This window comes from Anabrus simplex, chromosome 7, assembly GCF_040414725.1.
Source record: "Anabrus simplex isolate iqAnaSimp1 chromosome 7, ASM4041472v1, whole genome shotgun sequence".
NCBI classification, from domain to species: Eukaryota; Metazoa; Arthropoda; class Insecta; order Orthoptera; family Tettigoniidae; genus Anabrus; species Anabrus simplex.
The window spans coordinates 110859946-110878231 of record NC_090271.1 but is presented as its reverse complement, the minus strand read 5'-3'; the positions used below and the strand labels follow the sequence as shown (position 1 = coordinate 110878231).

At 40.8% G+C, this 18286-nt stretch overlaps 1 protein-coding gene across 2 annotated transcripts in view; it reads right to left on the bottom strand.

The window, feature by feature from the left end:
* Positions 1-16861, bottom strand: part of LOC136877173 (esterase FE4) — a 101982-nt gene extending 85121 nt beyond the window's left edge. For both annotated transcript variants that reach the window (XM_068228603.1, XM_068228604.1), the window contains exons 1-2: positions 16749-16861; positions 7313-7455 (exon numbers count right to left, since the gene is read on the bottom strand). In XM_068228603.1, the coding sequence (XP_068084704.1) occupies positions 7313-7450 (138 nt within the window). In that variant the 5' untranslated portion in view covers positions 7451-7455; positions 16749-16861. The remainder of the gene's footprint in view (positions 1-7312; positions 7456-16748) is intronic.
* Positions 16862-18286: the final 1425 nt, after the last annotated feature.

The following is an 18286-nucleotide window of genomic DNA, read 5'->3' as shown; positions in this document are numbered from 1 at the left end:
CTAAGTGGATATGTCAGATTTTTAAGCATGTGGGTAACTTTTGAGGTCAATTCAGTTTCATCCAGTTTTTAGGGAAATATTAACGGTCAATGTCAATTTGCTAACGATGAGTAATTATATTGTCAATAAATCAGTGGGAGATCCAGGGCAGCATGTATGCTAGTGCCCTTATTTGTTGCAGTCATTCATGGTTAGTTTAGTTATGGGAAAAAGGGTTGTAAATAGGTAAAGTTAGGAGTGTGTGTGCATGCATTGTTTTTAATCCTTTCAGAGCATTCCTAGGTGTGTGTGTTAAGTGTTAGGAATGTGGATAGTTTCATCATTAACGAGGCCAGGCCGCCTTCTCTTTGTGGAATAATTATCAGTAAAGACCAGTGTAGGCCTCTTATATTTTATCTGTGCGTGATTTCAGATATATGTTCGCTGCCACAGGAACGCCACGACGTCTTCGTTGGGTAGTTAGGTTCTTCTAATGAGCAGAGACGACAGTAGATCGGGGTGGAGATTATTGCGAGGGTTGAGAGGCTGAGATCGCCTGATATATGACGCGGAAGTCAGATATGGGTTTGAATGCCTGTAAACATGGCAAGGAAGGGATGTTAGCAGGGCAAGCTGCTTTAAACAAGGATGGGCTTGGATATGCCCGCAGAGTAAAGAGACAGAGTCGAGTATCGAACTCCCGAGCCGCTGAGACGGAAGGCCATGTGTGACGTCTTCCTTGAGAGCGATTTTTGCGGCATATGTATTGAAAGGTGAAGAAGAGATGTTTCTGTTGTCATAGAAGATTTTATAATCGGGAGAAATAATTAGTTTACATAATAAGGCAGCAGTATTTAAGAGAGAAACCTTCTTTTGTTGTGTGAGCAAGTCTGGCTGGGATAGCCGTGAAGGAAGCAATTACCTGCACCCCGTTTGCCTGGAGTCCTTTGCGAGGCAGTATGAATCACTTTCCAGCTGGGTTCCGCTCCCATGAAAAGTGAAACTTTCCACTAGTCCAAGGGGAATGTCCTGATCGCCCTGGCGGACAGGGGCGTGCCACTAATGACCTGGTGATGAGGAAGTGCTGTGATTGCATGTACATATTTTCTTTATATTGTGATTATGCTGTTATTTTACAGGAGCTGTGTTTGTATACTTATGTACCTTGTATCGAAGTGCCTTGTCGTATTTGTTGTCAGTGTGTTGTGTCTTGACGAATTAATCTTTGTCTCTTAAATTTAGCCCGGAGCTAATTTTCTCTGGTGGATGCAGCTTCAGGCTGGTTGCTTGCGACAGATCGGATCTGTCAGTAGAATCTGTGTAGTAGATAAGTTAGGATCCCTGGATTTTCCCTTATCAGGATTAATGATTTTGTATATGTAAATAGGTGCATTATGGAATGAAACTGGCGTGACTTTCTCTTGTCGAAGCATAGCTTGTGGACGGTCGTAATCGAAATTCCCCTCGGGGAAATCGGCATACTCACTTGGCGGCGTTGCCTATAATTAACGATGTAGAACAGGCCAAGATTTAATATTTTGTTTGTATAATTTATTTGCTCGGTATTTGGACCGACCGATTTCAGTAATGTAATTTGTAGTTATTTCTAATGTGCACGGCGCATTATGCTTTTATTATGACAGTTTGCGTCATGTTTTATTGTATTTTGTAGAATTTCGTTAGTATGAATATTAATTATGTGCTCTAGTGAATAAATCCATTTTACCCCTTTATCTGTCTCTTATTCACAACAAATGCAACTGTTTCCCATTCATATACACCATTGGTGATTATTTTTATAGAACTTAGATTTAATTCTCGCCCTAGACCGAACGAAACCACGAAGCTCTAACCGACTGAGTCTGGCATTGTGATATTGATGGATGGGAACGGTTCAGTAAGACCTATCTGAGTCGGTGCGACGTAAAGCCCCTAGCAAAAAAATATATATATTGTTTAATTTGATTCTGAGTGATTCTTGAGTACAGTGAGGTGATACTCTGTAGCATTTGCGGGTTGTTTGAGCGGGAGTAAATTCAATTAAATTTTCAATTACAGTTAAATTTAATTTTGTTTGATTTCACTTTTTCTTCTTGTTTTCGAATTTGGACGCCTATGGACCGCGCTGAACTTAAGGTTTTCTATTCTTCTTCTTGTCCTCCCAGAACCTTTTCATCCTTTCACTTCTGATCTTCCTTTCTTTCTCAGATATGACCAATTTGAGTCTCACATTTTGGTGGTTTCTCCTGGAATGTTTTGATGCTCTCCACTCGGCTTCTAAATTATTTTCTATTATGAACCATATCCATTGTAAGTCCACTTTCTATTGCATCTCCTTTTACCTCTTCTACCTACTTCGTCGAAGCTTTCAGTCCAGTGATGTACTTGAATATTTTCTTAGTTAGCCGTTTCTCATCCATTCTTTCTAGATGCCCATAAAATTTTAGCTTTAGCTTTCGCGTGGTGACAGTGATTTTTTCAGTGTATTTGTAGAGGTGGTGGTGGTGGTGATTATTGTTTTAAGAGGAAGTACAACTAGGCAACCATCCTATATATAACACAAATCAGAGGGAAAAATGGAAGGGGTCCGACACTTCGAAAAATGAAGGTATCGGCCAAAAGAAGACAAGGGCCACGAAGGTCGTGAAAACGAAAGACTCCCTAAGCCCTAGCAAACCTAATAGCGTCGGGGTCGGAAAAGAACAAGAGTTGACTAAGGGAGGTCGGATAGGATAGATGAAAGTGAGGAGCCTGGCACAAGTAAGTGGAAGCAATGCCAGGACTCAGCTAAGAGCCCCGTGGACGCCAATCCACGCTCCAAAGTTCAGAGCCCCTGAGGCCCCTTTTATTCGCCTCGTACGACAGGCAGGGGGTACCGTATTTGTAGAGATCATAATTTTTTTCTATTCCTCCACACTCCATCAGCATTTTTCTGTGGTCTTAACAATTTTCCTTAAGATTCTCCTCTCCTTTTTTTTTCGACATGTTGAAGCTCACCCTTTTTATTCATTGTCAGGCTCTCTGAAGCCTAGAGACCCTCGGGCTTACCACTGTGATGTAATGTCTAAGTTTTGCCTTGCAAGATATTGCTCTTTTGTTGTATCTGTTCTGGATTAACCTGTAAGTTGATTCTAGTTTTCTAATCCTTGCCCTTATTGGTTTTAATCAGTCTGGGCTATGTTACTGTAGATGTTACCTAAATTCTAGGAACTTGGACGTACCAGCCCTGAGGTAAGTTTCTACATGCGCGGTGAGTATTATTCCTTTTCAGCAGTCGAGTTAGAACTACAGGACGATCACCGCCACAGATGCCATAAAAAGGGTACAATATATATATAAAATTATTATTATATCGCGTGGTAGGTTATTATTCCACTCCTTTACTCGTAGACAACTGAAAATGAAGAGTTTCGACAAATTGCAGTTCTGATATGGTTATACTTGGATTTCATTTGAGATATTTTTACATATTCCTAGAAACATTTCATCCTTTACATATTATGTGAACAATGTAACATTAACATTATTTAGAAATTTCCTGCTACGCTCATGAACTAAAAATGTAAAAAAAAGTTAAACGATTGTGTAACATACTCCGCGATTTACAGTGCATAACATTATTTTTTAAATATTTGAAGTAAGTTGATTATGCATTTAACTTGATTATTTAATACGTATACTTAATGCAAAAATTTTAAAAAGTATTCTACGCAAATTATCTAAAGCAACAATGATAACTTCGCCATTAAATATGTTTTAAACAATTGTTGTCTCTTACCACAACCGTGACGTATTAAGAGGAATACACAAACTTTTTTGTAAATTTACTACATTAATACTACTACTAGCCTACATATTTTATGAATATTGCATATTTCACCGGTAATTACTACATTTTATGTACATATTTATTATACACAGAAGTTAATGAATACTCTATTGCTTTTGTACTAAATTTAGTTGTGTGCTTGCTAAGTACATGTAAGTTATTTTTCTCTGTTGTCCAATATATATTAATTTCACTGACGAAATTCACTGTCAGTGAACAAGAGATTATGCAAAATTGTATAAATAATCAATATGAAATTAAACGATACTGTGCAAGCAGATTAAAATGTAATATTATATTTGATTCAGAATTCGATTTAGTGCGCGGGTATAGCCGATGAAATCCATACATTGAACTGAGTGCCCTGTTTTTTAAAGCCTCAACACTGAGCCATGTCTGCATGGCAAGTTCATTAATGTAACTATTATGTTATTGCTAATGGCCTCTTCTGGCCTCACCATGAATGACTTAACTATTTCCATGATTGTACTAAAGAGGGCAGCTCCCTCGATGGTGAACACGGAAGATCGATCTTTCCCACGAGATACTAATTTTATCTCTTTGACTCGAATCTTTGTTTTGGTTTAGAGAGAAGAATAAAAATGGACCCCACGCAGATCGGAGTGGTATTTTTGAGTTACAGAAGGGTTTTTAAAAGAGTCAAACTTAGCCTATACTACCATCCTCCTTCTTACTTTGCTGGTTAATATATACCAGGTATGTAATTCCTTCATATTATTATTTGTTCGCCTGTTCTTTCGTAATGTTTGTTCTGTTATTCATAGCTGATTGATATGCATCTTCTCGCTCTGCTGTATGAATGGACTGCATGTTTTCTTGTGGTTATTGTGATTGTGATATATTGATACTTGGGTCCCATATTTACTTCTTTTCATGTGCAGTGCATTCTAATGTAATCCGCCATCTAATGACTGCTTGCCCTTCGTGTCGGCGCAAGCTTCCACTCGTGTTGTACGAAGTGCGAAGCCTGATGGATTTGTGCATGACTACGGGATTTCTCTGATCCCGCAGCTAATTCCTTTGTGCTGTGCATGCAACTTTTGATAAAAATGAGACCTCGTTTGTGACCTTGGAGTCATGCTATATACATTTGAGTTCGCCTTATGACTGGCGCTGTGCTCGTTTTTGGTTGCCGATCCCGGCTGTGTCTGAATGTGTGCACGTATGTTGATGTGAGAGGAGAGTGAAAGAATGACGTATCGGTCAGATAAATTTACATTTTAATCTTGTTTCTGTATCTTATTTTTTCATTTTCGTACGGTGCTGTTTCTTTTGACTTCGCACCTGTCTTGGCCGCTCGCTTACCCATGGGGCCGCCATGTTTATGTTTCTTAAATTTAGGCTATGCGATGCCTTAGTTTCTCCTTTCGGTCATTTTATATTGTTTCCTTGGTCCAGAGATGTTTCTCTGTGCCATACTGATATCTAACATATTTTATTTTTTCCTGCTCGGGGTTTTTTCTCCTTGCTGTGTGGGAGTTGGACGATCTATGGTGATTGTTGGTATGAGGGAGGAGTTGAAACGTGTGCGAGAAAGATGATACGATATTAAACTCGTGGAAAGAATGACCTGCTTGATCTATGACACTAATATTTATGCTGGCATATTCAATAATGATTTAACAAAGTGAGCTCGTCAAAATTTTAATTTTATCTTGGAGTTTGATAACGTCATGCTCACGTACCAATGTTATGCCACCAACTGGACCAAGCCTACTCATATATACCCGTTCTCATCTTTTTAATTGATTCCTTTTATTCTTTCCTTCTACCTTTATTTTACGATATTAATAAACCCTCATTACGTGTACTTGAATTTTATTACTTGTAGTGTTAGTCTCTCACTGTTTTAATTGGTAATTAGGACCCTTTCCTGTTCAAGGCTGTGTTCTTTGGCCTTTCCTAGTCGCGATCTACGCCTCAAATCTCTCACTGTATTTATTTGTTCTGGATTTGTGTCCGCGATAGGAGGGGGTGTGGCTCAACACTGTTCCAAAAATAGCTTTCATGGCCGCAGATCTTAAAATCTCGGGAATAGAACCAGCTTTCGGGTGGTTAGGTCGTGTGCGTTTGTAGAGTTTCGCCCAGACGTGCCATTTGGGCTCATCAGTTGGATTGGCACGCCCCTTCAAGACTCCACTTAGCAGTGGCAGGCAAATTGTGTGGTCCCGCCGAGTTAGCAAATAGGGATTGCCAACCTGCTAAAGAAGAAGTGAATTCTCCGTTTCCAAAATATGTACTCCCCATAAAGATACAATGGTCTGCCACTGCTAAGCAGAGTCTTGGAGAGGCGTGCCAATCCAACTGATGAGCCCAAATGGCACGTCCAGGTGAAACTGCAAACGCACGCGTCCTAACCAGCCTAAAGCTGGTTCTGTTCCCGAGATTTTAAGATCGGTGGCCGTGGAACCCATTTTTGGAATTGTGTCTCCATGGTGAGCACATATTTTTGAAAACAGAGAATTCACTTCTCCTTTAGCAGGTTAACAATCCCTATTTGCTAACACGGCGGGACCACGCAGTTGGTAAACGCACACGGCCTAACCACCCAAAAGCTGGTTCTATTCCCGAAATCTGAACAATGTGCACGGTGGTCAGCTAATACCTCGTCCATAAATCTTTCTACTTATGCAAGGAAAGATCCACTTTATGCACATAGATAACTATTACTGTAACTTTAGAAATGAATTACATAGTAACGTCAGTGTGAATCTGGTGGTGGTGATTATCGTTTTAAGAGGAAGTACAAATAGGCAACCATCCTATATATAACACTAATCAGGGGGAAAATAAGGAAGGGATCCGACACTTCGAAAAATGAAGATATCGGCCAAAGGAAGACAAGGACGACGACGGGCGTGAAAATGAAAGACTCCCTAGCCTTCGCAAACCTAATAGCGTCGGAGTCGAAAAAGAATAAGAGTTGACCAAGGGAGGTCGAATAGGATAGATGAAAGTGAGGAGCCTGACACAAGTAAGTGGAAGCAATGCCAGGACTCAGCTAAGGGCCCTGTGATCGCCAACCCACTCTCCAAAGTTCAGAGCCCCTGAGGGAGTGTGAAACTGAGAATTACACGATATAACCGCTAGACTGTGCAGTCAGTGACCAAGAACAATTAGAAGTGCAGAATAAAGTCAGTTAGATTGCGATTACTATCTGATGGCACAAACCTGCGCGAAGCCACGGGCTTGGCGTGGAAGGACGATAGTGGAGGGGGTAACAATTGCTGTGCTACTGGGAGCGAAATGAAGCCTTGTCAGGCTGACAGCAGAAGGAAAAACGCGAACAAGGGCATTCAATTGTCTCGAGCCGGTGTGAACACTTCGCTAGCAACTAGCGAAATAAACGTTTTGCAGCACGTGGACTCTTCCGCATACAAAAAAAAATCTCTTATAGTGCGCAACTAAGGTTTAGTGCGATCAGATAGTAATCGTGCTCTGGAGTAAAAATTATACCCAATATGCGTTACTCAGAAAACTTACCTTAAAGCGTAGAGGACCAATAGGAGGCTTCGCGTACGGTATACCCTGGAAACTATAGTAGGTGCCACCAGACGTGGAACTGGTCCTTCTGCCCCTCAATGTTCCTTGCGCTACGTCCACCGTCACTTCGCCAGGCATGCCACCTAGAATAAGAATTTCTGTTAAGTCTTCAGCCCAGAGGCGGGTTGGCTCTTCAAAAAGCACCACCAAAGGTTATGCGTTTATAGGGAACACGCAAAATCCTATAGCGGTGCCATAATGCGGAGTTAGTTTGCCATGGTTTTCCTCACTGGGCCAGAAAATGCTTTTGCAGCACGAGCAGTCCTATGAGACACGTTCCATGGCATCCAGAAACACAAGCTCTCTGCCAAATGCCATACCTCAGCGGCTCTCACACTGACACAGCAGTAAATGATACTGAGACGTTCATGGAAGCTAAATTTTGCTCTGGCCTCTACTAAAAGACACATACAAAAATATTACATCCATCAATAAATAGCCACAGGTTAAGAATATGAATATCAGCTTCATATTTTCCAGCTCCATGGCTAAATGGTTAGCATGCTGGCCTTTGGTCCAGAGGGTCCCGGGTTCGATTCCCGGCCGGGTCGGAGATTTTAACCTTCATTGGTTAATTCCAATAGCTAGGGGGCTGGATGTTTGTGCTGCCCCCAACATCCCTGCAATTCACCCACCACACATAACACTATCCTCCACCACAGTAACACGCAGTTACCTACACATGAGAGTTGCCGCGCTCCCTCATTGGAGGGTCTGCCTTACAAGGGCTGCACCCGGCTAGAAATAACCACACGAAATGATTAGGCTATTATACCTTCATATTTTCTGAAGTGATATAAGTATTGCGCCAGCCCACCTGGTAGACATGGTCGTTAAGGCGTGAATTCTATAATTGATCTGACACGGTCGTTAACCAGTTCGAGTCCCGTTTGTCGAAAACATTTTCACTATTACATTGTTGGCCGACATGGTAGAAGAGGTTGTGGTATACAATTTTTGGTATGCAAAAAGCCCTGATTAAATTACAAACATCTCTATTGTGCTCATATGGAGTGGGTGCATATGACGCTGTTGATGGTGATTCGTCCGTCGGATGGCGACGTAAAGCTTTGAACGGACCCCTTGGATCTATTCGACAGGAGTAGGATAAGTGCCGGCACCGAGTTTCACCCTCTCCCTTCCTATTATCATATCACGCCATTCATTTCATCCCATTAACTCCCCTTATGAGATTGACGTCAGGAAGGGCATCCGGTCATAAAACCTCGCTTCGAAGATTCGTCTCACTTTATACCCGAACCCTTAAGGAAACAGGACAGGATGTAATACATACATAATTGTAAGGACTGTGTCATATAATAATAATAATAATAATAATAATAATAATAATAATAATAATAATAATAATAATAATAATAATAATAATAATAATATTAATTGTACCAGTAGGTACACCTCAACTCCGCACATTCAAAATAAGCGCCTTATGAACTCCTCTATCGACCAAAAGGTGAAACTGATACTACATAAAGTTGGAACTTTAATCAGAAGATGTCACCACTGAAGTATTAAGTAATTGTGTTATTGTGAAGTTTCCTGAACTGATTGGATTTCTCTTGGTTTTGTTTTTGCTGTAGGCCTACATCAAGAAGTTTGGACATTTTTCCACAGATGCCACTACCAAAAACTATGGTCATGCACTCTGGTGCAAGGTAAAGGAAGTTGTTATTGAAAGAAAGTTTGTGTTTATTGGTTTTCTCAACTTTAATTTGTTTTTTTATGTAATTCTAGGTTTGCAATACATCTTTCTCATTCCGCCAGTTTTGAACCTGGCCAATGAAAATTTTCTGTAATTAATTTTCAGCCTATCACAGGCTTCTTGTTCGGTTTTGAATGTAACTTCTGGGTTCAGCCAACAAAAATGGGAGGGTGTGTCCAGATTATCCCAGAATCCTCTCGAACCTTCCCTGACGGTATATAAGTTGCGGCTTTTCAAGTTTCCTTGTCTCTTGATCGTCGTCTTTCTGAGTGTGTGATTTAAGACAGGAGGCGAGGAGCTTTCGGCTAATGTAAAATTCCATAAAGTCTTTAACTGTAAATCGGGGTAGAGAGTGAGTTACCCTCTCGAGCTCCCCTTCATCTTGATTTGAGGTGACTATGATTGTGTAACTGTTTTCTTTCCTGTAATATATTAAATTTATTTCCATGCGAGCCACCTCAGTAGCTTGGGACTAGCCCCTGTTTCATCGGGCCGAGAGCCCTGTTAGGTTTTTAATATTTCATTATCTGGGAGCGCAAGTCTACGCGTCCATTCAGTTTGTGTTCGGGCCATTTATTTAACCTGTTCTTTTTCCGCAAAGGCCCAGTAGGTTGGGTACTAGATACCGCTGTGTAAACTATTTCCATTTGCAAACCATGCCTTGTGAGGCCAGAGAGTGTAAGATTTTGATGTAATGTTGCCTTGAATGGGCTGTAAGAAATCGAGAGCATGTGAGCTCTTTTCAAAGTTTTGTAATAGTGAGGGTGCCTCTTAGAAGGCTAAATGTTGTAACTTCTGGAGCAAGTGCTCTTAAATCGGGATATGTCCGTCCCTGTCTAAACATTGAGATTTCGCAAATCTTGTAAACTGGATCCGGTATCTCAGAATTTGTACTGTAAGGACTTGAGCCCCAAGGCTGTAAAATTCACTAATCTTGGATTTTTTCCAAGTCTCGTTTCAAGATTGCTAATAGTACCTGTCATGTTGTTATGTTCACTCAGTGAAAAAATTGTTAAGTTTGATATTCTAAAAGAAATATAACCTTTTAAACTTTTAATTCAATTCTTGATATTGTAGTTACACCCATTCTAGCCCGCACCTTCTTTCACCTCTTTCTGCTCCATGGATATCACGGTAACAATAATAATAACAATGATAATAAAAGCGTGTGGCTTCCGGAGAGCCCTATTGCAGGTCTTTCAAGCTGACGTCTTCTAGGTGAGTGGTGCTGGTGATTGTTGTTTTAAGAGGAAGTACAACTAGGCAACCATCTTCTATATAACATTAAAGGGAGATAAAAAATTGAAGGGGTCCTACACTTCGAAAAATGAAGGTATCGGCCAAAGGCAGACAAGGGCCACGAAGGGCGTGAAAATGAAAGACTCCCTAGGCCTCCATACGTAATACCGCCGGGGTCGGAAAAGAAGAAGAGTTGACCAAGAGAGGTCGGTTAGGATAGATAAAAGAAACAGAAACAGAACAAAGCAACTAATTAGGAACTCTAAATATAAATACTTTCAGGAACTGATGAACACTAACAGCCCGAGACAAAAATGGAGTAAATTACGTACGTTAGGTATAGGTAAAACCGTAGAACAACATGTACCAAGCATATCACTAGAGGCTTTAAATGATTATTTCGCACGGCCAAGAATAGCCTCTACCTCCTTTCCTAAAAGTTCACTACCCTTGTTTCAACAGCATTCTGTGCATGAGCAATTCTCTTTTAGAAATATAACTTCGAATGAAGTTAAAGGTGTGATATACTCTATTACATCTAATGCCACAGGTAATGATGACATTCCTACATCGCTGATTAAAGATATCTTGGGAGCTGTTCTGCCAATACTAACACATATATTTAACTACTGCCTGACAAACGGAGTGTTCCCAGATGTTTGGAAAGATGCACTAATTAGACCCATCCCAAAGAGTTCCAAGTTAGATTCTCCTTCAGATTATCGTCCAGTATCCATCCTACCACCCCTATCCAAGGTACTTGAACGCCTAGTTCACACACAAGTTACTGAATACCTTACCCAGCATTCCCTCCTCAATCCCTTCCAATCCGGCTTCAGGAAAGGACATAGCACTGCGACAGCTTTACTACGAGTGACAGATGATATTAGACGTGCAATGGACCAACGGGACGTGACTGTACTGACATTATTAGACCTCAGTAGTGCCTTTGACACTGTCAACCCTCAGTTACTACTGCACAAACTTCGAAAACTAAATTTTAATAGTGTGTCGCTTCGGTTCTTTTCCTCTTACCTTGAAAATCGCCGGCAACGTGTGACAGTGGGAAATATGACTTCAGGGTGGCAAAGTAAGACCCTCGGTGTCCCTCAGGGGTCGGTCCTGGGACCACTGTTATTTATCATCCAAATTAATGATATATCGAAGGCTCTTAAATTCTGCAAAGTGCAAGTGTACGCAGATGATGTACAAATTTACTGTCATTCAAAACCGAGTGATATTGATACTGCAATTACTAAGATAAATTCCGACCTAAAACATCTTAGTGACTATGCAAATGAAAACAGTTTACTAATAAACCCGAATAAAACTCAAGTTATTATTATTGGTACCAGTAAAAACCTATATTCCCTTAAGCAACGGGACATCTCTCCAATAATTTTAAACAATGAAATCATACCCTACTCTACTTCAGTGACTAACTTAGGAAATTATTATGACTGAGACCCTAAATTGGACTCAACAGGTGATAAGCACATGTAATAAAGTACACAAATGCTTATATCTTCTGAAGCGATTCTGCAATGCATTCTCGGTTCGACTTAAAGTACAACTAATTCACTCTCTTATACTACCTATACTTGACTATTGTGACACTGTGTTGACTGAAATTACCTGCGACAGTAACAAGAAACTCGACCGGAGCCTCAACAGCTGCGTAAGATATATATTTAATCTGCGATATGATGCTCACATAGCACCATATTATAAGGAATTGTCGTGGCTTCGAGTGCACCAGCGCCGTGAATTTCACATGTTATCACTTCTGCACAAAATACTTTCCACTAATACTCCCAACTATCTTTCTTCACCTTTTTCTTACCTCTCTTCATATCATGACCACAATACGAGATCTGGCTCCTCTCTTTCAATACCTGTAAACCGCACTGCTGCTTAAAACCGCTCCTTTATAATCTCTGCGTCCAGGGCATGGAATTTGCTACCTGCGAACATTAGGGACAATCCCTCTCATCGCAAGTTTAAAGTGGCGTGCCGCGAGTATTTGTTGAGTAGATCCTGCTGACTTGCTGGATAATTGTTGAGTGAATGAAAGAATGAATGGGATGAATGAACGGATTATTGCAGTGGATTTTACTTTCTGTATTTTAAAATTAAGGATTCTTTTGTTGTCATTTTTAATATTATTACTATTGTTTTTGCTATTAATATTATTTGTTTTATTTGTATTTGTAAGTACTGTATAAGTTATGTACATGTATACTCGTCTAGTGGAAGAGAGGGCCTTGAGCCCTAACTTCGCCACCAATAAAGGCATTATCTATCTATCTATCTATCTATCTATCTAAAAGTGAGGAGCCTGGCACAAGTAGGCCTAAGTGGAAGCATTGCCAGGACCTCGACACCTAATACCGTCGCGATCGCAAAAGAATAAGAGTTGACTAAGGGAAGTCACAGAGGTTAGATGAAAGCGAGGTGCCTGGCAGAAGTAAAAGGACGAACCTGGAATCGAACCTAGTGCCTTCGGGTCAGAGGAAGACACGCTACTCGTGGTGCAGTTTGTGGTGAGTGGTGGTGATAATTATTGTTTTAAGAGGAAGTACGACTTGGTAAGCATCGTCTATTAACACTAATCAGACGAACAAGAAATGGAAGGGGCTCGGCACTTGGAAAAAATGATGAAGGGCGTGAAAATGAAAGACTCCCTAGCCCTCGCAAACCTAATATTGTCGGGGTTGGAAAAGAACAAGAGTTGACCAAGAGAGGTCGGATAGCATAGATGAAAGTGAGGAGCGTGGCACAAGTAAGTGGAAGCAATGCCAGGATTCGGCTAAGGCATCCGTGGTCGCCAACCAACGCTCCAAAGTTCAGAGCATTGGGGCACCTTTTAGTCGCCTCTTACGACAGGCAGGGGAATCAATGGGTCTTATTCTACCGACCCAACCCACAGGGGGATTACCCAATATCATTCACTATAATTCATTTCACGTTCAACTGATGTTGGCGTCGAGAAGATCTTCCGGCCGTAAAACACATCAGGCGGTGATGATTAATGTTTTAAGAGGAAGTTCAACTAGGCAACCATCCTCTATATAACACTGATCAGAGTAAAAAATGGAAGGGATCCGACACTTCGAAAAGTGAAGATATTGGCCAAAGAAAGACAAGGGTCACTAAGGGCATGAAAATGAAAGACTCCCTAGTCCTCCAGTACTCTAATACCGTCGGGTTCGGAAGGGAAGAAGAGTTAACTAAAGGAGGAGGTCGAATAGGAAAGATGAAAGTGAAGAGACTGGCATAAGTAAGTGGAAACAATGCCACCCATGCTCCCAAGTTGAGAGCCCTGGCAGGCCTCTTTTAGTCGCCTCTTACCACATCCAGATGATGCCGTGGATGTTATTCTACCACCCCTGCCCATAGCGGGAGAACATTCTGGTGGTTGTCAGAGTGACAGTGGTGGAAAATGGTATCAACGTCCTAACTAGCGGGATCATCAGCTTTGTAACACTGTAGGAGAGAAAAAAAGATTATTCCCGATCTTTCAAAGAAGGGATATCAGAGAAAAGAAAGAGAGATGACGTGTAGGATGATGGAAGAAAGATTTCGTAATCTTCAGAATAGTTAATTTCCTCGGGGTCTGGAATACACAACAGTTACGTTATTTATGGAAGGTCGGGAGTGAAAAATGAGATTCAAGTACCTGGTACAAGTAAAAGCAATACTAAACTAAATCGGTGCATTATAGTCGTTGTGAACATCTCATAAATTGGTTGTGTTTAGGTCGAGTGAGCTACGTTTTCAGCATTGAAATAAGAACATTCAGAACCGAACTGTAACGTACGTATTCTACTCCCCACATTGCATTTACACTGGTCCATCGTGAATAGTATGGATGATTTATTTAATGTGTTTCTTCTTCTTCTTATCGACTCAGCCCTTTGCTTACGATTATTGACAAGCCAAAGACTGCCAATATCCAATCATTGAGTAAACAAAGATAAATAAAATGTAAGTTGAAGAGTTTCAAAAGATGTCATTAGATGGCGAGACTACCTGTGTTCATGAATTTTGTACGGAGGAAAAATAAATAAATAAATAAAAAACAGACATTACCCAGAATAACAAATCGTTTTAACATGGATATGGTTTTGGACTGGGGTTGTATTTGAAATTTGCGTGGATGAAAAACCAGTGTACATCATATGGATGGAAATTTGACGCTATTTTGGTGGACGGAAGAATATGTTTGATTACATGTAATTCCTTGTTTTAGCTCCATTACTATTACTACGCCACTGCATACAAAAACAAATAATATATAGCCTAGTGCACAGTCCGGCTTTCCGTGAACTTAAATATCGAGTTTCAAGAACAAAACTGTTCAAGCCACTTTCCCGTGATGTAACAATTAAGCAAGCAAGTAAGCAAACAAGCAAACAAACAAACAAACAAACAAACAAACAAACAGGCAAACAGGCAAACAGTGAACGGAACGTAATTTCAACGAGATCAAAACAAAGAATGAGGCAAAAATTGTAAGTGTAAGACAACAATTATAAGTTAATTGTATTTACATTGACTATTTGTCATTTATTTTTAAATCGTTATCAATCGGTGCTCTTATTTAAGCTGTGCTGCCGCTTTTGAATGAGCGTTGCCTCTTATAGACTTTGAGATTTAAAAGATAGCAGGAAAAAAGACACTTAATTGGCTACATGAAAGAATAAGCGGGAAAATGAAAAACAACGTAGGGCTTCTAAATCGCCGGGGTCGGAAGATAACAAGAGTTGACCACGTCACATAGGATAGGAAAGAAGACTCAAATTAATGAAAACAATGTTAGACTTCGTTGGAGTTCCTGAGGCGATCGCCTTCCTTTACCCATTAATTCAAACTCGGAGTTCGAGACAAACTCATTTTTCTAACTTTTCTTTTTGCGTCGCACCGACAGGGGCAGGTCTTATTACGGCGATGATATGATAGGAGGCGACCGCGACCTTAATCAAGGTACAACTCCAGCATTTGCCTGGTGTGAAAATAGGAAAGCGCGGAAAATCCATCTTCAGGGCTGACGACAGTGGGGTTCGAACCCACTATCTTCCGAATGCAATCTGACAGCTACGTGGCCCAAACCGCGTAGCCAACTCGCTTGCGACACACTCGCAAGCTGTACGATAACCCAAGGGCTTCTATTTGAGGAATCCGTGTAATAATCCTCAGGCTTCTCCTGAATATGGCATTAATTCTGCTTTCTTGTGCCCGACTCACTGCCCTTGTCCGCACTCTCTTAGCCAAAAAAGAAATTATTTTTTCAGACTGTCTGAGTTCTACGGAAAAATTTCATATTTCTGTCGTTCACGTTCCTTTTCTTTCATATCTGATATTCTTAGAGGGGGATCTCCCTGTTACCCTTCAAGTACATAAACTAATGACCTTAATGATATGGGCCTTTAAACTGAATCAAAAACGGTGTGATGATGATGATGATGATGATGTTGATATCAGGCTGAGTGTGTGAGATGTTTGAAAAGCTGATCTTCTGAACCCAAGTAGGTCCAGTGGTATTTGAAGGTACTCGGATTCGCCAGCCTCGAGTCAGTAGATTTAGCGGCACGTAAACGAATTCCTTTGGGAAAGCATTCTGACACCTCAGCATCTCGTTGAACCCACTGTGGGGCGGAGTAACTTTTATTTTTCCTTTCCTCTCAGTATTGAGTTATTTTGATGTAACGTACATTTATGTTCTGAAATATGTACAGAAGGCAGAGATTAGATTAATGTCTCCTATTTGTGAATCCTGGAACAGAACGAGAAGAAAAAAGGAAAGAAAAAAGCCAACGCGGAAAAATGGATCATACAGATCAATAGGGACTGATGACCACAAGAAAAAGGAGTCTTCCAATTACAGTGAAATCGAAGCAGCTTAGAGTTCGGTCGGAAGAAAAAGAGACAGAAAAATAAATAAATTAAATAAATAAATAAATATAGAAAGAAAGAAAGAAAGAAAGAAAGAAAGAAAGAAAGAAAGAAAGGAAGGAAGGAAGGAGTCGAGAAAATGCAATGAGATTTTGTTGTAAAAAAAACGTTCTGAGAGAAAGAGGGAGAAAACGCCTTCGACCTTTCGAGGGATTAAAGTATCAGCAAAGAAAGAGGGAATAATGATATCTGAATATCAATTTGTTTTATTAGCCTAAATGCTCTGTCACCTAGTACTCTGAAATACCAAATGAGCCGGTGTTCAAACGCACTAACTATATCATGCAATTGGATACCGTATATCAAGAAGAAATTCAACAACTCAAATATATATAGGCCTACACGGTATATAAAATTGTACAGCAATAGGCCTATGCAATGTTGTAGCCTATTAGAAGAAATATTGCCGGTGTGGCTTATCATCCCAGTAGAAATGTTGTATTTTATTACCATCACCCTTACCTGCTGTTTCACACACACGGGAGTTAAACACAAGTTCCAAACAGCATGGGCAAATCTGTTGTCATTGGCTTTGCGTGACCTTACTTCAGTCGGCACTTGAGCGATATTATTATGCAAGACCTCCGCATTGAGCGTCGTGTGCTTGCGTCAGCTGAGTTGTACAATCGCAATAGTTACAACTCCAGCGCTAGGTGTCACTAGCATACACTACTTCTCATAATCCATGCAATGTATCAATCAGGTCTCTCCAAGCCGCCATTTTTGTGCCATAAATTGAGGTCACTGATCCGTTATCTTGTACTACATGCAGTCGGATAAAGCGAATGTAAGAAGAAGAAGCATTTTTATAGAGATTGGCTATTATAGTCCGATATTCTTAAGAAAGTACATTACTATGGTGCGAGTAAGGTAGGCAGGTAGGCCGCAAACATAGCTGTATTGCGCAGGTTGCACGCCAGTGGAATGACAGAAGGAAGCTGCCGCCATAATTAGAAATGCAGTGCAGCACACTGTCCGGCGGAGCGCCAGTATCTCCACTGGTGTACATGTAGTACACCGCCGACTCGTCCGTCTCGATACATACGCTATAGCAGGGTTGGCCACAACGCAGCTCGCGAGCCACATGCGGCTCTTCAGTCAGTCTTGTGCGGCTCTTGACACCAACCTTAGAGTAAAATTAAATGATATAATTAATGGAATCTAACGACATCTCGCGGCCGGTGGCAGTCAGTAGCAGTGATGTGCGGCTTAACGTTGTTAGCGCTGTACGTCAGTGGTAAAACATGGGAAGTGAAGATAGTTCCGGCACCTTCTGTTAGATAGTGGTTTGAGCGGGAGAGTGTGTCAGTGAGTCAGTGTCGTGGTGTGAAGCCAGTCGCGTTCATGTATAGGAAATAGCGAGTGCCGATACTTTTCTGTGTGCAGCTGTTGTGTGCTGTTTGAGTACAGTTGTGGCCTGGTGTCCGAACAGTTACGATGCTTTCTAAGAAGCGTAAATATGAAGATGAGAATCGATCTTTTAATACCGACTGGGAGGAAGAATTCGTTTTCGTAGAAAGAAACGGTAAGCCAATGTCTCTTTTGAGTCAAATAACTTTGTCACAGTTCAAGGCCAGTAATCTAAAACGCCATCATGACACTAACCACGGCGGTTTCAACAAAGATTTTCCTGTTGGCTCTCAGTTACTGAAATCACTAAAGGAAAAACTTCATGGTCAGAGTAGGGTTATGTCAATTTTTACCCAGGAAGCAGATTTGACAACCAAAGCTGGCTTCACCTTGGCTTTTATTACTGCAAAAGCAAAAAAGCCTTACACAGAGGGCACAAGTTACATGTATTTCTGTTTTAGAACCCAAAAATAAGAAACTGCAGAAACTGATCAACGAAATGCTCGCTGCTAGACACACAATAGAGAGGCGAGTTTCTGTTATTAGTGCGGATATTTTAAATAATTTACAAAAAAAAATCTAAGCGAGTGCTGGACGAGTCTACTGATATCAAAGATAAACCACAACTAGCCATACTTGTGAGGTATGTG